Source organism: Chlamydomonas reinhardtii, chromosome 10, assembly GCF_000002595.2.
Source record: "Chlamydomonas reinhardtii strain CC-503 cw92 mt+ chromosome 10, whole genome shotgun sequence".
NCBI lineage: Eukaryota > Viridiplantae > Chlorophyta > Chlorophyceae > Chlamydomonadales > Chlamydomonadaceae > Chlamydomonas > Chlamydomonas reinhardtii.
This window is the reverse complement of record NC_057013.1, coordinates 1,411,121-1,427,100: the sequence shown is the minus strand read 5'-3', so window position 1 is coordinate 1,427,100 and position 15,980 is coordinate 1,411,121. Positions and strand designations below refer to the sequence as shown.

General features: G+C 64.0%; 5 protein-coding genes across 5 annotated transcripts; 3 read left to right on the top strand and 2 right to left on the bottom strand.

The window, feature by feature from the left end:
- The first annotated feature begins 87 nt into the window (after nucleotides 1-87).
- On the top strand, nucleotides 88-1,647 carry CHLRE_10g428350v5 (uncharacterized protein). The gene has a single exon (XM_001702483.2). The coding sequence runs from the start codon at nucleotides 301-303 to the stop codon at nucleotides 817-819; it is 519 nt and encodes a 172-aa protein (XP_001702535.2). The 5' UTR covers nucleotides 88-300; the 3' UTR covers nucleotides 820-1,647.
- Nucleotide 1,648: 1 nt separating this feature from the next.
- CHLRE_10g428300v5 (uncharacterized protein) lies at nucleotides 1,649-5,070 on the bottom strand. Its single transcript, XM_043066591.1, has 7 exons — nucleotides 4,785-5,070; nucleotides 4,612-4,708; nucleotides 4,172-4,375; nucleotides 3,502-4,020; nucleotides 3,135-3,260; nucleotides 2,600-2,961; nucleotides 1,649-2,335 (listed from the first exon to the last, which is right to left on the bottom strand). Exons 1-7 carry the CDS (start codon nucleotides 4,964-4,966, stop codon nucleotides 2,308-2,310), a joined length of 1,518 nt encoding a protein of 505 aa, XP_042919988.1. The 5' UTR covers nucleotides 4,967-5,070; the 3' UTR covers nucleotides 1,649-2,307.
- Nucleotides 5,071-5,180: 110 nt separating this feature from the next.
- CHLRE_10g428250v5 (uncharacterized protein) lies at nucleotides 5,181-7,306 on the top strand. The gene is made up of 6 exons (XM_043066590.1): nucleotides 5,181-5,449; nucleotides 5,541-5,696; nucleotides 5,864-6,292; nucleotides 6,481-6,704; nucleotides 6,807-7,193; nucleotides 7,249-7,306. Exons 1-6 carry the CDS (start codon nucleotides 5,240-5,242, stop codon nucleotides 7,259-7,261), a joined length of 1,419 nt encoding a protein of 472 aa, XP_042919987.1. The 5' UTR covers nucleotides 5,181-5,239; the 3' UTR covers nucleotides 7,262-7,306.
- A 1-nt stretch (nucleotide 7,307) lies between these two features.
- Nucleotides 7,308-10,270, bottom strand: CHLRE_10g428200v5 (uncharacterized protein). Its single transcript, XM_001702661.2, has 6 exons — nucleotides 9,829-10,270; nucleotides 9,487-9,676; nucleotides 9,219-9,284; nucleotides 8,872-8,961; nucleotides 8,289-8,586; nucleotides 7,308-8,043 (listed from the first exon to the last, which is right to left on the bottom strand). Exons 1-6 carry the CDS (start codon nucleotides 10,071-10,073, stop codon nucleotides 7,862-7,864), a joined length of 1,071 nt encoding a protein of 356 aa, XP_001702713.1. The 5' UTR covers nucleotides 10,074-10,270; the 3' UTR covers nucleotides 7,308-7,861.
- A 99-nt stretch (nucleotides 10,271-10,369) lies between these two features.
- CHLRE_10g428150v5 (uncharacterized protein) lies at nucleotides 10,370-15,971 on the top strand. Its single transcript, XM_043066589.1, has 13 exons — nucleotides 10,370-10,942; nucleotides 11,241-11,392; nucleotides 11,775-11,876; nucleotides 12,130-12,204; nucleotides 12,533-12,715; nucleotides 13,026-13,117; nucleotides 13,363-13,585; nucleotides 14,068-14,215; nucleotides 14,303-14,355; nucleotides 14,648-14,736; nucleotides 14,906-15,034; nucleotides 15,204-15,288; nucleotides 15,525-15,971. Exons 1-13 carry the CDS (start codon nucleotides 10,522-10,524, stop codon nucleotides 15,648-15,650), a joined length of 1,878 nt encoding a protein of 625 aa, XP_042919986.1. The 5' UTR covers nucleotides 10,370-10,521; the 3' UTR covers nucleotides 15,651-15,971.
- The last annotated feature ends 9 nt before the right edge of the window (nucleotides 15,972-15,980 follow it).

The following is a 15,980-nucleotide window of genomic DNA, read 5'->3' as shown; positions in this document are numbered from 1 at the left end:
CAAACGCAATCGCGGCAGCTTGCTTACTCGTCGTGCCGATCTGGTCACCGGCTAGTAACTGAAAATATACTCACTAGCCAGGTAATTGACATTGGCAGCTCGCACTATTCATATTGAGGCACCAACCTTGCAGTGCACCTAGTTATCGCCATCAATTGCACGATGGCGACGTCTTCGGTATGCCTTCTACATAGCTCTTCACTCATGTCACGACTAGCTAGCCACAGCGCTGCTGGGTGCTCTGGCGCAACCACACTCATCAGCCATCAAGGTGCTGCACTCTGGCAGCAGCTGCGAGGGATGGCGGGCTTTACGAAAGCAACTAGTACCAAGGGTGCTGCCATGAAGCGGAATAAGGGCGCAGCGTCGGGGGGCGTGGACGAGGAGAACGCGCGCGTCAAGGCCATGGTGGCCATGCTCCAACCCCCCGCCCCGGCTGAGGCGACACCGCTCACCCCCGCGGAGCAGGCGGCCGCGCAGCAGCTGCAGCAGCAACGGGTGGCGGAGCACCAGGCATGGGTGAAGGACATGACCACAAAGTTCAAGCTGCAGCAGGCGGCGCTGCGGGCGCTGCCGGAGCGGTTGCGGGTCCTCGCGATGCAGCCCGACCACACGCCCTACCCCCTCAACCGCAAATTCTTGTTTGACTCGCCACCAGCGGCGTACCGGGACACACCAGCAGGCAAGACGGCCAGCGGCGCATCAGCGGCGGCAGAGGCCAGCGCCGGGGCCGGCAAGGGCGCGGAAGCGGCGTCGGGCGGCGGAAAGCAGGCGGGCGGAAAACAGGGCGGCAGCAGGAAGCAGCAAGGCGGCAGGTAGCCTTCATAACGCCGCGGTGAGGACTTGCAGAGTTTGTGGAGGCATGGTCTCCCTCGGTTGACCATCATGGGGTTCGGCATCGAGCGTGAGATGATCTGATCCCGCCGATGTAGCAAAAGTCAGTACAGGTTCGGCTCAGTGGCTTGCACGGATTGCACTTCCTTTGTTCAGCTGCGGTGTGCAGTGGCAGCAAAGTGGCGGCAAGGTGGCGGCACGGCAGCTCGTAGCACGTGGTGTGTTGGTACAGACTACTGTGTGCAGCTCTGTTGATACTGTACTTGCCGAATGCGGTCGCGGAGGCGGTGTGCCTGTGGATGGGGTGCCCGCGTCACTGCGCGTGGCAGCATCGCACGCCGCAACTTAAGCAAGCACACAGTATGCGAGTGCGGAGCACAAACGCTGCTGCGAATGCATGACTGCACCATTACCGCTGTTGAAAGCAGTCTGACTACGGGCGGGGCGCGGAGGGTTGGTGCCACCGGCGGCCCTGACGCCGGTATGGACGGCTGTAGGCTTGCGTGATGGCCACGGGGCTGGTCGTGGTAGGCATGCAAGGCTGCTCTAGGTGCTCGTGCATTGCCAAGTTCAATGGGTCGCTGTAAAGCGGGGCAGGAGTTGCTGATCGCAGGGCGCGTAGGCGTTGCCAAACACGTAATGGTGGACTACGCGCCGCGGCCTGCATGTTCTGTGTCAGAGAGTGCAAAAGGAAGCAAACACGCATGTGCTGTGTAAGTGTGTGGGTGAGTGAGCAGATAGCTGTGGACGCGCTGGACCAGAGCCAAGAGGCAAGCAGCATGCGGAAGAGGAAGATTGGAACTTGCAAGAAATGCGAAGGCATGGTATTATTATGGCCGAGCATCGGAGCATGCCTCAATTGCGCTCACAGCTATGGCCTTCTCATCCTGGCCTCCCTCGTGCACCTTAGTCGCCATACAGAGTCGGACGCGAGCCGGCGGCTTAACAGCAACATCCAACATGCCAACCACCACAACATACGAAAGAAGAGGTTGATAGGAAAAGATAGGAACACGCGTTCTGCACCGGTCCATGCTTCCAACGTCCTAGGCGTCACATCGTCCCATGCCTACAACAGCTGCCTGCAATACACGCCTGCAGCTGCTGCCCTCGGCACCAGCCCAAGCGCAACGGCACTGTCATCAGCCAGTCTCAGATCCTGTGCTGTCAGCTATCTACTGCGCATACAGTCTCCTGATTTCGTGCGTCAGCTTTGTCCCTAGCTACATCACACGATGTAGCCGGTCTGAGTTCATGCCCAGCGAGGAGCCGCAATGAGGTCGTCTGTCCTTCCAACACACGAGCGGGTAATTCTCCACATGAGTAGCTACGACAACATCGGGCACAGGGCGCCCACACACTACCTTAAGTAGCTGCCTTCGGGCTGCGCAATCCGATTAGCAAATAACAAGCTTGGCCATATCTGTACACTTTAAGGGCGTCATGCATCCGTCCGGCGAGCACGGCATATCCCTAGCTTGGAGGCGGAGTGCCCAGCCACCTGCATATACAGATGATCCGGAGGCGGCGGCGTGGGGCCACAGAAAGCATGTCAGCACAGATGGCAGGGTGACGTATCAAACCATTGATCACGGCAAGTCGCACCAATTCACCGGCGCCATGTCAGCTTTTTCCCACACCTGCCACCGGGGCTTGGGCCAGTTGCCCGCCAGCCACAACATCGCCTCGCCCCATCTTCGCAGCCCAGTCCCACGAGCATGACTCACGACCCACTACACAGCGCTTCTCCCCTCTCCCCACGCACCCGCTGAACACGACGGCTCCGTCATCGCCCGAGGGCAGGCCGCGTGTCACCTCCACATGCAGCTGCGACAGCGACTGAGGCGGCCCGGTGCAGGTGGCACCCGTGCCGCCAGCCGCCTCGCCGCCCGCAGCCACGCCAGCTGCTCCCGCCTCTGCGGCCGCCTGCGGCCCTGCGGCGCCGTGTGAGGCGGCTTCGAAGGCGCCGCCGCTGCAGGGGGTTGCCGACCCAGCAACAGGCCGGGTGGCCGGCAGCAGGTGCAGGGTGCCCGAGGCGTGACGGGCGATGGCACGCCGCGCCCAGCGGCTCCTGTCCACCAGAACGGTGCCCGCCGCCGCGGCTGCCGCTCCACCCTCCATCCAGCCCTGCAAAACACACATACGCACGCAAACACGCAGTTGTCACAGCCGGCTAGGCCATGCAACGGCTGCTAGAGCGGCGGCTGCAGCTACTCGCACAGCGGACACACCGCACAGACCTGCAAACGGTGCGGACACAGCAACACGCAGCACGCATGAGGCAGCTCCCACGCCCGCACCTGCTGCGGCGTGGCCCGATTGTAGCAGTTGATCAGCAGGGTGGTGGTGGGAAGCTCCGGGCCGCAGCTGGCGGCTAGCGCCGCGAGGGTCTGCTCCATTAGCAGCGGCAGCTCGGCGTTCAGGAACTGCGGGTGGTGGCGGCGGTTGTGGGCGTCATGCGAAGTTCGAGACCGGTGTCCATGTTAGGGTGTGTGTTTGTTGGTGCATGCGGGTGCATGCCTACGTTGTGTAAACCGTGTGGCGCGCTGTTGCGCCTGTGCTCTACGTGTAACTAGCAGTCCCCTGGGTGCATTGCATGGATGCTACAACCGAGCGGCAAGGGGAGGCAGACCGGGCTGCAGCCACGGTGCCTGGACGCTACCCTACCCGATAGTTCGGTAACGTGTGGGCCGCCGCCTGCAGCCACTGCGGCACAGCCAGCGCGCCTGTCGGGTCCCCCGCTGCTGCGCCAGTCAGCGCCTGCCCGCTGCCCCCCGCTGCCCCTGGCCGCAACGTCCCCTGCACCGCTGCCTCCGCTCCGGTGCCTGCATCTGGCCCAGAGCGGGAGTTCCATTTCCTCGCGGCCGGCGTCGCGGCCGGCGCCCGAGATGTCTTCTGCGCTGCCGCCACCGCCTCCCGTGACGACCCAGCTCCAGCCCCTGCTACTGCTGCCACTTGGCCCCCCTCCACACGTATCCTTGCTGCCGCCGCCGGCGTCGTGGTGGCCAGGCGTGCCGCCCTCGCCACGACGCCCGCTCCCGGCAGCGGCGGCGCCAGGGCCGGCACACTGTCCAACACCACTAGGGCGAACCGCTGCGAGCGCACGACCTGCACCAGGTGCTGCAGCGCCGCACGCGAGTCCGCCGGGCCAGCCACACGCCAGCGCTGCACCGTGAGGCTGGGGCCCTGTGTGTGGGTCAGGGTTTGGTGTCGGGGCGCAACGCATTTCAGTACCGTATGCTGGTGTGCCCAGCAACATCAGCCGTGGCACAGCCACCGTGTTGCCCAGAGTGGGATCGGCGCAGCTGTGGACATGTGCAACGCTACAGGTGCTTACCTCGGAGCCAGCAGACTCGGAGAGCGCGTGGGATCTGGCCGCTGCCGCTGTCGCCGGCGGCGGTGCCGCCGCACCAGCAGCTGCTGCTGCTGCTGCCAGCCCCGCCGGCTCCAGCTGCAGCCACAGCACGCGGCTTTCGCTGGCTCGCCAGGCCGTCGCCAGCTGCCGGGCTACGTCCCAACCCTGCGGCCCCGGGCTGCTGACCTGTTGTCGTTGTCATGTTGTTATCACAGCACAAGCCCGTTGGTTGGCGTTGCTACCGCAGGCAGTTGGCAGGTTTGGTCAAGACACTTGCACGCTTGTGTCCTGGTTCCGGCTATGAAGTTGGTGCGTGTCCTGGGTCCTAGCACGTACGCGCACTCGCACGCTCGACTTGTGTTATGCAGGTCGCAATTGCCGCATGTCCAGCCCCGCTTCCAGCTATGCACGCCGCGCCTCACCTCCAGGATACCGCCCTGCCAAGCCAGCTTGGACAGGGCCTGCCCCAACACACCCAGCCCTGTCAGGCCCGGTGTCGCCGCTTGCCCCGCATAGCCCCTGCGCCACAGCACCGCACACCATGTTATAGTGCGTATGCGTGCCGTCACAAAACACCGTCAATCGTCACGCTTACCGATCCTTGCTGGGCCCTCCAGAGGTCGATTGCCCTAATTTTATGGCATTTGGGATCCCTAGCTGCCGATAGAGCTCGTTGTTTGCTTGCTTGACGATTTTCTCCAGGGACGAGGCGCCAGCATTTCCGGTCTGCTGTGCTTTGCGGACAGCTGCCTGAATTTGCCGCGTGAGCCTCGGCATAGGCCACCATACAGTTAGAGGCGAACGATGAGCCCCCAGGCGCTCGCGGAGGGCTCATACCAAAGCCGAGCACGCCAGCTGCGCTGCGCTGTTGAGCGTATGCGAAGTCATAAGAGCAATTGAGTTTATCTATACAGTATGTCACGAATCCGGCGTTTGGACGGCGTCCAGCCCAGAATCGCTTGAATGCCCGAATGAGCGCGAAAACTTGATTGGACAAGTCGCCGGCCGTCCTGTCACTGTAATTTGCGACATAGGATGCTGTAGGAACGCATGCAGTTTCTCCGGACATGCCTCGATCGCGCCATTCGTTCTAGCGCGTCAGCGGGCGTGGCCTTTCGGCATGGCCGGGCGGTGCTGCACGTCGCCAGGCTCTCAGTCGACAGTGCGACGCCCCAGAGCGCCCCAGCACGGCGATCGACCGGCAGTAGGGCTCTTGACGTGCTCACTCGCGGCGGGTACCCGGCGGGCGTAATCGTCGAGGTCAGCGCGTGTGACCGTAACGGAGGGGCCTGTGGACCTGCCGCAGTCTCCGCCTTTCTTACGCTGCCTCCCACACCTCCTCCATTCACAGCTCACTGGCCCGGAGATCGGGCCTTGCTCCCATGCGGCATGGCTAGCAGTTGCGGCGGCGCAGCGCGCAGCAACAGCGTCATCTCCCAGGAGAAGCGCACCACCAGGCTCCACCACGTTCGCCGTGGGCAGCGATGCCTTCGTTGCCGCCGGACAGGTGTGCTCTGCGCAGCGCTCGCCTTCTGCCCTAGCCTATGATTACGATGCTCATATGCAATCCCACTGTTGCGGGGCGTCTAAGGCTTGCTTGGAGCGCCTGTCTCAACAGCAGCAACAGCAACAGCCACAACCCCCACCTACCCATTCCCGCCCTTGCTCCCGCAGAGCGTGCGCGCCGACGTGGGGCGCGGCCTCATGCGCACTGCGCTGCCGCAGCCCACCGCCATCCTCACAGCCCTTAAGCGCTTCCGCAACACGCGCGGCCTGGTGCTGCTGGAGTCGATACATGACGTGGCGCGGCAGGCTGCGCCGCCGGGCACGGACGCCGCCGCCACGCGGGCGCTGCGCGCGCGGAAGCTGGGGCGCTTCCTCCTGCACCTGTCCTTCTCGCTTCAGAAGGAAGACAAACAGAAAAAGCAGCATGCGGGGTGGCAAGCGGATGAGGACGAGCGTGGGGATGGGGACGATACGGCCGGCGGTGTGCCTCAATGGAGGCGCCGGCGGCGAGCCGGCGATGGCGACGACGACGCGGCCCACAGCGGCGCAGCGCCGTTGGCTTCGGTGTTGGTCTGCAACAAGCGCGTCGGCTCCCCGGTAAGTGCCGGGGCTGAGCCAGCGCACGGGGGCACGGACTCGTCTTCTTTAGCTGCATTGCGCGTAGGATGTCGCGCCTTGATAGCTGGGCAAACATTCAAATGCTTCTGAGCAGTCAAGCCATGCGGTCATGCCAACGGTACTTATGTCAATATGTCATGCTCCCATTTCCACGCCTGGTTCCACAGGGCGGCTATGACGCTCTGCTGCAGCAGTATGCATCCATGCGGCTGCGGTTGACGCGGGCAGGCGGCGCGGCGGGCGGGGCTGCAGCCGCGTTCGTGGCCAGAGTCGGCGACGGCAGCGGCGCGGCCGCAGTGGCGGGCGCGGCGGGCGCCGATGCCGTGGCCGCGCAGGGCCTGGCCCGAGTGGTGACTGCTCACATGCTCAAGGGGCCCGGCGTCACCTCCAGGTGAGGGCCTGGTGAAGACGCGCCCCCGTGCTGACACTGCCCCAACTGCCGCTACTGGCAGCGTTATTGGATCCATGCCCGGTATTGTGGTTGCCGCCGCAGGATGCCTGCGCCCTCCTGCACCCTGTACCTGCCGCCTGACCCGGCTGCTGCTGGCGGTGCTGGCGGTGCTGGCGGCACGGAACTTCATGCCGCAACGGCGTTGCGGGCGGCCACGCCGTTGCCCGACCTGGCAGCGCTGCCCACGTGGCAGGTGCTGGACCTGGTGGAAGCTGGCCGGCAGTTGGGGCTGGTACGCGTGTCACTGCATGGCAAGGCAGGGGCTGGGGAGGGCGCGGAGGCAGCAGCGGGGGCGGGAAAGCCTGAGGATGGGCGGGCTGCTGGCAGCAATGCTGTACCGAGCGCTGCGGCGGGAGCAGTTGGAGGGGGCAGTGTTAGCAGCGTGCCCGGCGATAGCAGGGGCATGGTGGCAGGGGCAGCAGCGGCATCGCAGGAGGCGGGTGGGGCTGTGTGGAGCTACGCGGGGTGCGAGGCTGCGGGTGAGCTGGAGCTGGTAGGCAAGCTGGTGGCGACAGGCTTGGCGGCGGGCCTTGCGAACGAGGTAGATGCAATGCTACATGGGCTCCGTGTTGGAGCGGATTGATTCAGCGTTGCACGTTCAACCATAGTCATCTGCAAAGCCCCGGCGACGGTTCATGTTGTCGTTGCTTTCCTGTACGCCATCGCACAGGTGTCATCTCAGTTGCAAACCAACAGGTCATCATCGTCACCAACAACCGCAACCATGACGACATACACGGTCTCAGTAACGCGCACGTAAAACACGTGCATAGACACGACACATTTGTGCCTCTTCCATTCTGTTGCGTCACAAGCCCGATGCAACGGACGTAGGTGTGAAGACTGCTGTCGTGCGGGAGGTCGTCAAAATCGTGTCTCTCTCAGTCTCAGCGCGGAACCACCACCGCGGTCTCCCGACCGCCTCTTTAACACAGTACAAGCACAACCAAACAGATACTCGTTATTGCTGGTCATACTTTGCACCTTGTGCTGCGCCTCTCGGTAGCACATTGCAAGCAGCAAACCTCAGCTCACGCTGTGTGGCGCAGCTGTCCACGCGTACTCCTGCGCCGCGGCTTCTCTTCCGCTCGCGGCCTTTAGTAAGGGCGGAAGCGCTGCTGCTGGCCCACGGTGTTGCGTGCCATGGCCGCGCGGCCGTAGCCCGCGGCGGCGCCGGCGCCGTAGCCCATGACGCCGTACGCCATGGCAGGGTAGCCGCCGTAGCCGCCGTACGCCGCCATTGCGGGATAGCCCGCCATCATGCCGCCGTAGCCCGCGGCTGCGGCACCATCAACGAAAGGGAAGCAAGCGAATACGAGGACAACAGCAGTCAGGCCAAGTGCAGGCAGGACAGTGCATGGAGAGGCGGGGACAGGCGGGGAGGCAAAATGAGTAAGGCGGTTGACCAGTTACCTCGGTGACGAAGGAGATGCGTTGTGAGGCGTTTGGGGATGGGCGAAGGGGTTCTGTGTGGCTCGGCCTTTATGCGTTTGCGCCACCCAAAGCCTAGCCTAACTCACTCACCGCCGTATTGTCCCGCATTCTCACCGCCCATGCCAGCGCTCTCGTCATAGCCCTGAGCCTGCTGCTGCCGCATGCCGCCGTAGCCGCCGCCATAGCCGCCGCCGTAGCCACCGCCATAACCGCCGCCGTAGCCGCCACCACCGTAGCCGCCAGCGCTGTAGCCGCCACCACCGTAGCCGCCGCGGCTGCTGTAGCCGCCGCCGTACCCGCCGCGGCCGCCGCCGCGGCCGCCGCCGGTGGAGGGCGTCATCTCACGGGGGGTGGCGCGCTTGCAGTCCACGGTCTTGTCGCGGATAACCTACGAAAGGAACACAAGGGGCCGATTGCACCACGTTGTCTCCACCCGCTTAAGCGCTTGACCCTTCCCTACGCAAGGCCATGATTTCGCCCGCGGCACCTGAGTAGCCTGCTCCAACCCCCCTCAGCGCTTTGTGGGCAGGTTCTGGTTTTCTTTTTGGATTGGCATAACTACCCCCTTTCAAGGCTGGGTGCGGCCCGCGGCATCTGAGCGCCGCCGCCTGCTGCATGGGGTGCGGCTCGCGGCCGGTGTCGCGCCTTGATTGCTCCTGAGCCCCTCACGCACCTGGCGCATGACCAGCACCTTCTCCACGCTGAGAGGGTCGGCGAACGTCACGAAGCCGAAGCCGCGAGTGACGCCGTCCTTGCGCATGATCTGCGAGGAGATGCGGGAACAACGTAATAACACACAACTGTGGGTGATACTGAGCGGTTCTACTCCCAACCTGGGAGCTTTTCGTTACCTTGGTACCTGCTGAGCCTCGCCTTCTTATTAACCACGATCCGACACACAGATGCCGCCGGCGCGGCAGAGGTTCAGCACAAGCACAGTCCACCAAGCCCCTTGCACTGCAGTCGCACCGCAAGCCCCCTGACAGGCCCCGTCCCAAATGCCCGCTTCAGCGCACTCACCACCGAGTCCTGGATCTCGCCGTACTGGGCGAAGTGGCCGCGCAGCTCCTCATCCGTCACGTCACCCTGCGTCACGATTACGTGAGAGCGATAGGTGTGCCAGGCTCAGCGGCGAGCGACTGCGAGTGGCGAGGTGTGGCGAGGGTTGCGCAGCGTGGCATACCCCTCGCCAGTTGGGCTGGTATTGCAACCTGGTACAAGTCCCTTACGGCATGCATACTCTTCCCCCAGACGACAAAATGCAGTTGCCGGGCGCTACCCTACTTACAGTGCCCCCCACAAAGATCTTTTGGCACCGCTCTCCTGTCCCGGCCTTGTCGCGGGGAAGCGCGGCCCGAGGCTCGACTTTGACATTGTCGATAACGTGCTCGCTATCGAATAGTGCTTGAGCCGACGCAGGGTCCGAGTACCTAACTACGCCAACACGATTCGCTACCGTGCACTCCTCGACCTGGCCCCTAGCATTGGAAAGGATTGGACATAACGAGAGAGCGAGTTAGGGCCTAGGCCACCTATGTCTATGGCCGGTCGCGGCCTAGTCCACGCTTGCACTGAGAGCGAGACAGATCGTGAGCCCGCCCAAGGATTTCGCGCACTGAGAGCGACTTACCACTGCGCGCAGTACTGCTGCAGGCCCTCCTGCGTGGTCTCCTCGGCCAGGTTGGGGAACTCCACCTTGCCCTCGACATAGGACGAGTCCCCGCCCGCGCCACCCTCCGCGCCACCGTCATTTCCGCCGCGGTTGCCACCTCCGTAGCCTCCACGAGAAGCGCCATAGCCACCACCACCGCCATACCCGCCGCGGCCACCGCCCCCGCCATATCCGCCAGTGCCATAGCCGTAGCCACCGTACATTTCTATGTTCGCTAGGACCTAAGAAAAAGGCGACAGGGCCGGTCTGAGCTTCGCGGAGCGAAGTCTGAAAGGAGGATGCAGCCCGGAGCTCACGAGTGTGTGTCGCTCTATGAACTACGCGACCTGTAAGTCGCGAGTCTTATTCAAACAGTCAGTGCTATATGTTCTGCGGCCCGGTCAACAAGACGCGGGTTCCAATCAGTGAATGAGTCCCGCGGTCATGGACTCATGGTCAAGTTCAAGCTGTCAGCAAACCCTGTTGGCATAGCGTCTCGATGCAATACTCGGTAAATCTAGATACGCAAGCACTGTTTGTTTGAGGACCAGAAACGTATTCCAAAAGCGCGAATCATCAACAATCCCGTCACTTCCATCAACTCTTCAGTCGACGAGCAACGCGCCCACCTTACACCCAGAGCACTTAAACCCTTGAGGGCAGCCTTCCGCGATGTGGGGCCGGCTGGCCCAGGCCGGCGCAGCCTGCCGGGGGGCGCAGGGGCAGCCCAGGTGGGCTGGCGGGGGCCACACTAGCGGCGTCACCGCCCTGTTCGCCTCCGCGAGCGCTGCAGCTGTAGATGGCGCCGCAGCCGCCCCTGCTGCTACCGCAGTCCCTGCAGCGGGCGCGGCTGCAGCAGCAGCAGCAGCAGCAGTAACTGCAGTCGCTGCAGCGGGGTCGGCGGCCGCCGTGCATGCGGCGCGAGCTGCGCCGTCACCGCTGCGGCGGCTGGCGGTCGTGGGCGCGAGTTTGGGCGTGGGGGCGGGGGCCTCGTACCTGGTGTTCCAGCCCTCTCCAGAGGCAATCAAGGCAGCGTACCTGACGCCCGTGCGGCTAGCGCGGGATGTGTACACGGCGGCGGCCATCGTGCTGGGTGAGTCTTTCGCCGGCCTCTGACAATGCTGAACAAGCCTATTGGGGGCCCGGTGGGCGGTGGCCACATTGGCAGTCCGCACGAAGGCGGTTAGTGCCCTTCCAACCCGGCAGGCTACAGACACAATCATTGTCCGCCATATGCATCGCCGGCGTGCAGCTGCGGCGCTGGGAAGCATTCCTCCCCCGCCACCCTGACGCCTGAACCCCTGCCCTTAGCCCCTTGCCGTTGGCACCTTGCCCTTGCAACTTCTTCTACCCGTACCTACCGCCCCGCCTCACTTCCCTGCTCGGCACAGACTACAAGCTGTCGTTGAAGCCGGGGCTGGCGGGCGAGGAGCGTGAGGCCGTGCTGCGTGCCTGCCACCAGCGCGGCGCGGACCGGCTGCTGCAGCTGTGTTTCGCCAACGGCGGGATCTACACCAAGCTGGGGCAGCACGTGGGGCAGCTGGTGCGTTGGGCGCGGCTGGGGCGTGGCTGGGGCGGGCGTGGGGCGGGCGTGCACACCGGCGGCCGGGGGCTGCTGGGGGGAATGGGAGGGCGGGGGAGGAGCACCAAGGGGAGGGCGGCGCGGGCGCAGGGTGCAGAAGGGCTGGAGGGATGGACGCGGTGCTGGGTGATGTGCCTGCTGTGAACCGGTGGTCTGGGCTGTGCGCGAGTTGCGGCCGTGGACGGTGACTCTCTGCCCGCACTACAAACGGGCGTCTACGGCGGTGTCTAGCCTGGTCACCGTGGCAAGCACTGCTGGTTCTCCACTGCCCCGGCCTGGCCCCTTACCCTCTTGGTGTTGCCTCCGCCCCGCCCGCGGCCCACGCATCGCCGTCTCCCTTCAGGACCACCTGCTCCCGGAGCCGTACGTGGAGACCATGAAGGCGCACCTGCTGGACCGCTGCCCCGTGTCGGACATACGCGAGGTCCGCCGCATGTTCGTGCAGGTAGGCGCGTGTGGGCGCGTGTGGGCGCGTGCGTGCATGCAGGCGCGGGTGGGTGCGGGTGAGACCATGTGTGCAGGTTTGTGCCTGCCGGCGGCAGCACAAGGCCATTGATCTTATGCTTGAGAGTGGCGTGGCAAAGCTGACGGAGTCCAGTGTGCAAGTTGAGAAGTTGACAGCGCTGCTTGACACCGTTCGGTTCGGTTTGGGCTGGTATCTACAACCCCCCATTCCGACCTCCCTCGCCTACCTACAGGACTTCGGCGCACCTCCGGAGCAGCTGTTTGCCTACTTCTCGCCCACACCCATCGCCAGCGCGTCGCTGGCACAGGTGCGGTCTGCGGCGGCCGGCTGCCGCGAGGCCTTTTGGTTCTGGATCCAGATTCTGTGGCGTGGCCCCTGCACTGTGGGTCCACACAACCCCCGGGGTCAGCGGCCACAGGCAGTCGCCTGCGCACGCGACAAGCTGCTCTACTGCATGCAACACCACACGCGTCACGCATACATACACACACAGATGCACACATACACACACGTTACGTTACAAACGCGCAGTAGTGTGCTCCGTCCCTTATCTTTTCCTGCCGAACGGCCGTTGCATTCGCCTGTCCCCGCGCTCCCCAACACACCCTGTGCCGCCGCCGCCGCTGCCGCCGCAGGTGCACGAGGCGCGCGACCACGCCGGCCGCCGCCTGGCGGTAAAGGTGCAGCACGCGGGCCTGCGCGAGAGCTGCGCCGCCGACGTGGCCACTGTGGAGGCGCTAGTTGGCTGCGTGCGATGGGTGTTCCCGGACTTTGACTACCGCTGGCTGGTGGACGAGATCAAGGAGAACCTGCCGCGGGTGGGTGGGGAGGCGGGCAGGCACAGGGCTGCGCACCCGCGTGTGTGTGTGTGTGGGGGGGGTCGGGGCGTGTTTGAGGGAGGGCTGGTGGACGGTTTCTGCCCAGGTCCCAGATGGTGTGTGGCCCGGCCATGCTACAGCGGAGGTTTCTCCGGACCACACGCACCGGAAGCCGCCATCCCGGTGTTGCGCCTTAAAACACACCTCACGACCCCATCCCCATTCCTTGCGCCTGCTGTATCAATATGCCTACAACTCCCGCTTCTTCGTCATCAACCATGAATGTAATCCCCACCTCCCGCCCCGACAGGAGTTGGACTTCCGTCACGAGGCCGCCAACTCGGAGCGGTGCCGCGCCAATCTGGAGGCCTCGGCCAAGGCGGGCGCCTGGCATGCCGACAGGTGCGTCGCCAGCAGCGTGCTGCGGCCGTGCGACCATGCGGCCCGTGCGGCGGAAAGGCCGCAGTTTGAGCCCGAGTCCGGGCCTGGTCGTGGCGTGTGCGTTGTCGTGCGACCCTGGTGGATTGCCGGGAAATCTTGGTGTTCGGCTCTTGGTGTTCGGCGCTTGGGTTCTTCGCACGTAGGCCTGTGTGGCACCTGCTGCCGGTGCCGATGTGCTGTCGCCCACACCACCACCCCCTTTGCAGGGTGCACGTGCCGGCTGTGGACTACCGCACCTGCTCGCCGCGCATTCTCACCATGGAGTTTATCGACGGCGTGAGGGTCACCGACGTGGCGGCGTTGAAGAAGCTGGGCGTGTCGCCGCGTGCGGTATCGCTGCTGGTGGCGGAGACCTTCAACGAGATGATCTTCACACACGGCTACGTTCACTGCGACCCGCACGCTGCGAACATGCTCGTGCGCAAGGTGGTGAGTGGCGGGTTTGGGGAAGGCAGGAAGTGTGGGCGGCCGTGTGGTGTGGTGCGGTGCGGTTGCCGTTCGGGTCCTTTAAAGCACGGGGCCTGGCACGCGACGGCAACCGCAACAGCAGAGGCGGTGGACCTCGGGCAAACGCTGTGTTGTCCGCCTTAGGGTTAAGCCAACAGCAATTCAACAAAGCATACGAGACCATTGCGTTAACGATTGCGTTAACGATTGCGTTAACGGGACTAAGCACACACGCTCCAACACCTCACGCAGCGCTACACACACACTTTCTCGCAGAACGGCACACATGTAGCAAACCAACACGCACACACACACACACACACTGGGCGGGCTTCGTTATGTTGTTTTAAACACACACACACACACACACACACACACATCGCATGCACTGTCTTTGCGCAATGTTTTCCTTGTGCGCTTTAACACACACACACACACACACACACACACACACACGCACGCAGAACGGCCACGTGCAGCTGGTGCTGTTGGACCACGGCCTGTACAAGTCCATCACCGACTCCTTCAGGCTGGAGTACGCGGCGCTGTGGCGCGCGCTCATCTTCGCGGACGCGGACGGCATCCGCCGCCACTCCGCCGCCATGAACGCGGGTATGCTTGTTTGGATAGAGGGTTGACACCTATGTCAGCGATATTTTATATGAACTAATATTAGCTCTATCATGTTTGGATCTGTAGGGGACGCGTACGACATCTTCGCGGCCATGCTGACGCAGCGGCCCTGGGAGCAGGTGCGTAGTGTTGTCATGGTTGTCGTTGTTGTTGGGTTGTGGGGGTGCCTCGGCAGCCGCTACCACCACCAGCGGTCATGGGCGCCTCACGTGATACTTGTCACGGTATCACCACTTGCAGTCAAGCTTCAACCGGCTCCAAGGGCCTCACTGGGTTGTGCTTGTATGTGTGCGGTATCACGCATAGTCGTCGCACGACTGACGTGTGTGCGCTCGCTCGCTCGCTCGCGGCTGCTGCCGCTGCATCGCTGCCGCTGCATCGCTGCATCGCTGCATCGCTGCCGCGTTGCAGATCCTGGAGCAGCGCTCCGACCACCTGCACGTGGAGCGCTCTGCGGAGACGCGGCAGATGGCGGCGGACTACATGGCCAAGTACGGCAGGTGGGCCGTACCTGCGTCGTGACACACACACGTGCCCGCCCGACTGCTGCTCGCGTGCCGCCACTTCTGTGTCCCTCCCATATATCGCAGCGCCACTGCACCCCCCACCTGAGCCTACACCCCCACCCATGTCTCTGCCTCACCTCGTCAACGCCGCGCGGCCCCGCAGGGAGATCAGCGGTCTGCTGCAGCGCATGCCGCGGCCGCTGCTGCTGCTGCTCAAGACCAACGACTGCCTGCGCAGCGTGGACTACGCGCTGGGGCAGCCCGTCAACAACTTCGTCATCACCGCGCGGGAGTGAGCCAGTGCTAGCTGCTCCTGCAGCTGCTGCAGTAGCTAGGGACATGACAGAGTTGCCCGCCTCACGTGCGCCGTGGGCACGGGTGCCTGCTGGTATGGCGATGTGTCAGGCCGTTGCTGTTTGAGTGCGCGTAACCGCCCGGAAACGGCCTCCTCATCACCACAGGTGCAGTGCGGCGCTGGCGCGTGAGCGGCTGCGAGGCCACCCCGGGGCTCTGGTGTGGCTGGGCGTGGCGTGGGAGCGGCTGCAGGTGGGTCGCGGGGCCAGACGGCTGCACGCCGCCGTGCGCCCTGCTTCGCAACAGTTGCCGGCGTGCGTACTTGTCACACCGGCATGCCCCGGACATAAACCCCGGTCCCGGGAGGAGCCGCCCGTCGCTGTCACACTACCTTCCACCCGTGCCGATCCCCAGTTCCAGCTGTGACAGGTTGCTATGCCGCTACGTCGTAACAACTGTGTGTTTATGCCGCGGTGTGTTTGCTGCAGGTGGAGACGCGAATGCTGATGTTTGAGGCGCTCGTAGTCTGGACCAAGATCAAGGCACGGATGGGGATGGGGCCGCGGAGAGGCAGAAAGGCCGCGCAGGCATCAGAGCAGCCGCATCCGCTTTAGTGCTGCAGTGTGCTGGCGGGATGGGGTTGAGCGGGAGGGACCTTCGATTGTGTTGATAGTGTGGATGAGCGTGCCGAGCGCAAGAGTGCGTGCGGAGTGTGTGCTGAGAGGGGCAGTCAGAGCAGAAGCGGAGGGAAGTGTGTGGAGGGTGCGAGCGTTGCATAAGCGGAGAAAGCAAGTGGGATAAGGGTTGCTGGCACGGGGTGCTGGTGCTCGCGGCTGGAGTGGATTGGTTCTTGCTACTCAAAAGCCACGAGCGCCTGGATGAGTTCCCAGGCGCCACTCTTACGCGGATACGACTGGATAAGTTTTCAAAGGAGCGCCTGGATG

Bases quoted from the DNA above. Each gene is read 5' to 3' on its own strand.
- CHLRE_10g428350v5 (XM_001702483.2), top strand. From the start codon at position 301: ATGGCGGGCTTTACGAAAGCAACTAGTACCAAGGGTGCTGCCATGAAG.
- CHLRE_10g428300v5 (XM_043066591.1), bottom strand. From the start codon at position 4,966: ATGCCGAGGCTCACGCGGCAAATTCAGGCAGCTGTCCGCAAAGCACAG. The intron at 4,709-4,784 runs GTAAGCGTGACG...GCTGTGGCGCAG, and splicing joins GGAGGGCCCAGCAAGGATCG to GGGCTATGCGGGGCAAGCGG. The intron at 3,261-3,501 runs GTAGGGTAGCGT...CACCACCCGCAG, and splicing joins ACACGTTACCGAACTATCGG to TTCCTGAACGCCGAGCTGCC.
- CHLRE_10g428250v5 (XM_043066590.1), top strand. From the start codon at position 5,240: ATGCAGTTTCTCCGGACATGCCTCGATCGCGCCATTCGTTCTAGCGCG. The intron at 6,293-6,480 runs GTAAGTGCCGGG...CTGGTTCCACAG, and splicing joins ACAAGCGCGTCGGCTCCCCG to GGCGGCTATGACGCTCTGCT. The intron at 6,705-6,806 runs GTGAGGGCCTGG...TTGCCGCCGCAG, and splicing joins GGGCCCGGCGTCACCTCCAG to GATGCCTGCGCCCTCCTGCA.
- CHLRE_10g428200v5 (XM_001702661.2), bottom strand. From the start codon at position 10,073: ATGTACGGTGGCTACGGCTATGGCACTGGCGGATATGGCGGGGGCGGT. The intron at 9,677-9,828 runs GTAAGTCGCTCT...TTCCAATGCTAG, and splicing joins CAGCAGTACTGCGCGCAGTG to GGGCCAGGTCGAGGAGTGCA. The intron at 8,962-9,218 runs GTGAGTGCGCTG...ATCTCCTCGCAG, and splicing joins GCGAGATCCAGGACTCGGTG to ATCATGCGCAAGGACGGCGT.
- CHLRE_10g428150v5 (XM_043066589.1), top strand. From the start codon at position 10,522: ATGTGGGGCCGGCTGGCCCAGGCCGGCGCAGCCTGCCGGGGGGCGCAG. The intron at 14,216-14,302 runs GTATGCTTGTTT...TTGGATCTGTAG, and splicing joins CTCCGCCGCCATGAACGCGG to GGGACGCGTACGACATCTTC. The intron at 14,356-14,647 runs GTGCGTAGTGTT...GCCGCGTTGCAG, and splicing joins CGCAGCGGCCCTGGGAGCAG to ATCCTGGAGCAGCGCTCCGA.